Source organism: Engraulis encrasicolus, chromosome 4 (assembly GCF_034702125.1).
Source record: "Engraulis encrasicolus isolate BLACKSEA-1 chromosome 4, IST_EnEncr_1.0, whole genome shotgun sequence".
Classification (NCBI taxonomy): domain Eukaryota; kingdom Metazoa; phylum Chordata; class Actinopteri; order Clupeiformes; family Engraulidae; genus Engraulis; species Engraulis encrasicolus.
In genome coordinates, this window is record NC_085860.1 from 3485001 (window position 1) to 3490000 (window position 5000).

Genomic DNA, 5000 nt, shown 5'->3' on the forward strand with positions numbered 1-5000 from the left:
AAAACCTTATTGTATTCTGCGCCACTAGATGGCATATTGGGGCATACGGATCCTGGGAGGAGAAGAAGAAGAAGTGCATGTTGTTGCTGCTAGCTAGCTACGTACTCACTCTGCCTGCGGTGGATTGTTTTATTCCGTGTCAATTTAAAACTACTTCAGTAAATGTATTAACTTTACACCGAGCCTCTTCATTGCCTACTGCAAAACAACTTTTTGCACCAGTTCGTCACTGATGGCTTATCAACGCGGCGGCATCCTCATCATGGCACAGGTAAGATGCTAACCTACAACACCACTCTATGTTGTATTTTTTGCTTCAGGCAGGTCTTCATATTTTTTTTTCTTCTCGGACGTATTGTGTAGAACTAGGTTAACTTGGTTTCACTCGTTACGTTTGATCCAAGTGGATTTCATTGTTGTTTCGGACACAACGTTTGCACAATGCGTCAAGAAGTAAGCTTATTCCAATGTTGTTGTACTGTGTTCAAAAGTTGTTGAATTGTTAGACATGTCGAAACACATTTAGGACAGACTACCGGTGTGAAAGACTATCTTGGGCCGTAACAACTGGCGACTGCAGATTTTAGAAGCAGTGGAGATTGGACGTAAGTGTCACTCTTAATCTGGGGTGTATTCATTTAGACCAGGATTGAGACTTTCGCTTTGACCAATCACTGTGTTTATCACCTGGAGTCGCCAGTTGATACGGGGGACTCCGTCTGTTACACCGGTTATAGGCCTACACTTTGATTAGTTTATGCATAAATAATACCTGAGAAGATATATGCCCCCTCAAAAGAAAGGAAAGCACAGCCAGAGCTCTAAATTAACATTGCAATCAGCCAAATGCTGGTGAAAACTTAGGTTGGCTGGTACAAAATATAACGTAGCCACTTTGACCCATTGGTGAGTATGCCTGGAGATTAAACATCTATTTGCAATTTTGGCTGGTGATGAAAAAGGTTCAATTGTAGTCTTGAGCACAGCATACCTGTTATCGGTGTATCTCATTATGCTGTATCCTCAATTCTGAAGCATCGATTACTAAAGTGCACACATTTACACTTTATGCATATCTAGGGGTACATGCATATATTTTTTTATCTTTCCATTTATGCTATACCTCCAGTGTAGGCCTATAATGTAATAGGATGTTTATATTTATACATAGATGTATATCATTTTGTCATTGCAGGTTCATCAGAGTCAGGTGGTCAGCACCCAAACTAAAACCATGGGTCATGGTGAAGAAGGATGAGAGACTGTTCTATGTGCCCAGGGTTCGTCAGGATGGTGTCTAAGAATTACATCCTAGCAGCACAGGTAAATAAATGAATAATAAGTTGTGATTAATATTATTTACCCTACTGGCTGGCATCACATTTTTGAATTCAGACAACATAGTGCTACATTAGGTAATTATTCAATCAGTACTGTAACAGTACAGGGGTTAGACAACGAAACGTCTTGGTGTCGGAAGCTGACACAGAGTGTGAAGGTTCAGTTAGCAGGGAAATAAGAGCACAGTTCAATGCACACATAATGGGTTAAAAAATTAGAAATTCTTGGTGGGCTATCCAAGGTAATGTCTGCATACCACCAAGATGAACCACATCCAACAGGATTAACTGTGGACGCAAGAGGAAGCCTGTCTGATCATCCTTGGTGGAATGCAGATATTACCTTGGATACCGTGGCTCTTAGTACATCATTAAGACTTGTTATCTTGGTCAAATATGCACCAGAATTTTTTTTTTTTAAATGGTGGTATGTCACCCATGCTGTTATGTGCTTTGCTCTTTCTTTGCTCTTTAATTGAGCCTTCACACACTGCTCTTTAGTGCAATGTGCAATTAATGTAGACTGGCCACCAAGGTAGTCCAATTTATCCATGAAACCTCCCACACCAAAATGTCAGGTGTTTTCATTGTCTAACGCCTGTATATTACAATGCATTACCATATTAATTTAAATAACATGTTTTCCTTTTTTTTTATCAGAACAGGAAGCCATCGTGAAGAAGTTGCCGGAGAGGCTTCGCTTGGCCTTTACCAGCACCTCACTATCAGTGATGCTGGTCTCCTTATCCACCGTGCCTACCCCCACATTCCTCCCTTGATGCATTCATCTCCTGACCTGTACCTGTTGTGGGCTGAGTCAGTGATGACACACAGTTGTGATAATAACATACATGTATATGAAATAACTGAAATGATGTCCGTCCAGGCATTTCCTTTGGTATTTTATTGTACACAACTCAGAACATGTTCCCTGTCTGTCTATATTGAGTCTAGCCTAAAACTAATTACTTTAGTTCTATTGTCTCCAGCATATGTACGTAATCTACGTATCCAGTTACATGGGTATTTTGGTGCCTGGATTAGACTGCATGTAAGTAATAATATGAACTCAGGTCAGGATACCACAGTAGTTCAGATAACCATTCATTAATATAAAATGCACATGTTTTGTATAGGCCTATGTCCATCCCAGGATAGACATCCCCTCGTATCACCTTTGTAACTAAAATACATTTGTACTTTGTGTCTTAAAAATAAAGTCTATGAACAACTGAATGATCTGATTAATACATTGAAATGGTGTGGTGCAGACGGTGAAATGGGGAAGTTAATTGGATAAACTTGGCTTGGTGTGCTGGACCTCTGTCTCTTCCATACATCCAACCTCAGCCATCAGATCATTGCTCTTCTCACCTGGAGAAATAGAAAGACGTATTTAAATGACAATTTTTATCCCAAACAAGTTTTTCACCGAGAATTGGTTACTGTCCCTGTAGCATTGTGGGGCTAAGTGTCTTGCTCAAGGGCACTTCAGCCATGGTGGAGAGAGGTAAGGATGGGTTTCGCACCTCCCTAACCATTAGGCCACTGGTGTCTCATTTTGGAAGGCAGACAATTTTGTGAAAACATTAAGTGTTACACTTAACATTAATTACAAGGACAACATGAAGGCTGGGTAGGCATGTGCATGTTATGGACAATTTGCCTGCCATTTCATGACGGCATCCTAAGAGTAAGAATACTATAGGAAATTCGGCGCTAGAGATGTGTACACATGGTTTACTTTTACATTTAAACCATAACACTGAACTTCATAGCCTTTCTTTTTTACTAAGAGCACTACAAAATGCCGTGTTTATTATGTACACGTGTTACACAGCCCTCAATATCTCAGCATAACAATATCTTAGCATAGCGCCAGTTGCTGCTATGGCATAGCTAGGTACATAGCTCTGCATCATTGACGCTTTCTTATGGAAATCATCTTGAATTGAAAAGTCATCAACACGACACCTTACACTTAAATTGCCTTTAATTTACGTATTAAGAGGTTACAGTGTAAAACAAATGTTGAAAGACACTTACCAGGTGCTAGCTACTCGGTGAGTAGTTGGAAGTTTTTTTTCCGGATGGATCCACCTCAGCTTTCTTCTTTTATTTTTAGATTTCCAGTGAAAAGTCATGGATGGTTTGTTACCCTAACTGCATGTGCAATCCTCAGCACAACGGGTGTTTATGCTGTTTAGTTATCAGTGATATGAGTAAGGTTTGGTTACCAGTTGCCAAGATGCTCCATTCATAATGTTTATTAATTTTGACTCGTCAAAAGTGGGCGTGGCTAAGCGGTGGGTAGTCAGGGTGACGTAAGCCTGCCCTGTTTTTTCAATTGGCCAGGCTTAGCCGTTTTGATATTTTCATAAACTATAACAATAAAACGAAATAAAAAAAATCTTTCACATTAACACGACCAGGAAAACATATTATGAACTGTTATTACACATAATCATGCAAGAAGGTTTAAAAAGATTGGCATGGCCTCTTTAAGGTATGAAGACATACAGGCAAATCAGAAAATGATTTTAAAAATTATTAATGCCGCATGTGTCCTTGTCTTATCACTGCGCTAGTCTCAAGACTTTCACAAGACTGAGGTGTTCTCCTCTCGCCTTGGTCATTTTAATGTCCACTACTATTATGCATTGTACTAATTACCGATCCCAAAACAGGTCAGTTGAGATGAACTTCGCTACTTTATTTTCATGTGAAGGTTTTCAGTGACATTTCCAAACGCGCGCTGATGTGCCGGTAGCTCGTTGCTGCCACTCATATTCGCAAGACTAGCTCTGTCAGATTCCTCTGGTGCGTGAGACACAGGTGACACGTGACACAGGTGCTTCATGGGTATTGTAGGATTGCAAAATCGCATTACATTGCGTTTGTAGCAAAGACGGTCCGAGGGAAAAAACTACAAAATGCGGTGCCTCATCATTTAGAATAGTGACGGACCCGCCAGAATGGCTAGTGAACCTTCGGTATCTACTAGCCAACGCCGACTTTCACCCGCATTTGGCTACCTGGCGTGTGTTAGTGTTAAGCCCTGGTGTGTGTGTGTGTGTGTGTGTGTGTGTGTACTGGTATTGCCGCATATGTGGGATGTAATGGCCAAACGGGACCAGATTGTGCTCCGTGTTTTCTTAACTTTCTTGATTTAGACGTTTTCTGATACAAAACCATGTTGATACCAAAGCATGTTGGATGAGTTTAACCCCTTAATGCACGTCGTACCTCCAGTGGCACGCTGTCATTGAAAAGTTAACTACCATAGTACTACAATACTATGACATAACACAGGGCCTTGAGTAATGCACTACGACTTTGTCATTGTCATTCTGGTAACAGTAGATTTATAACGCTGTGTCTTAACGGGTTAAGGTCATCTAGTAGTGCATTATTAATAGAGTAGTGTATTATTATTATTTCACACAATTAATGAATGATAAGCAGACAATTAGGGACAGCAACACAGACTTTCAAACGCATGTGTTTGTGTGGGTGTGCTTTAGTGTGTAGGCTTGCGTGGGCTGGGCATGCATGCATTTGTCTGCGTAAGAGGCTTAGAGGGTGAGGTTGGGTGACGGGGTGTGAAACACAGGTGGGTCTCACCTGGCTGACCGCGATGGAGGATAGTCACAGTCACAG

General features: G+C 40.8%; 1 protein-coding gene and 1 long non-coding RNA gene across 2 annotated transcripts in view; one reads left to right on the forward strand and one right to left on the reverse strand.

The window, feature by feature from the left end:
• Nucleotides 1-2539, forward strand: part of LOC134446643 (uncharacterized) — a 2651-nt gene extending 112 nt beyond the window's left edge. The window contains exons 1-3 of the long non-coding RNA XR_010034435.1: nucleotides 1-271; nucleotides 1196-1323; nucleotides 2001-2539. The exon at nucleotides 1-271 is cut by the window's left edge and continues 112 nt beyond it. This is a non-coding gene — a long non-coding RNA (uncharacterized LOC134446643). The remainder of the gene's footprint in view (nucleotides 272-1195; nucleotides 1324-2000) is intronic.
• Nucleotides 1-5000, reverse strand: part of LOC134447049 (uncharacterized) — a 20064-nt gene that overhangs the window by 7663 nt on the left and 7401 nt on the right. Inside the window, exon 12 of the mRNA XM_063196334.1 lies at nucleotides 4965-5000. This exon is cut by the window's right edge and continues 43 nt beyond it. Coding sequence (XP_063052404.1) covers nucleotides 4965-5000 — 36 coding nt within the window. The remainder of the gene's footprint in view (nucleotides 1-4964) is intronic.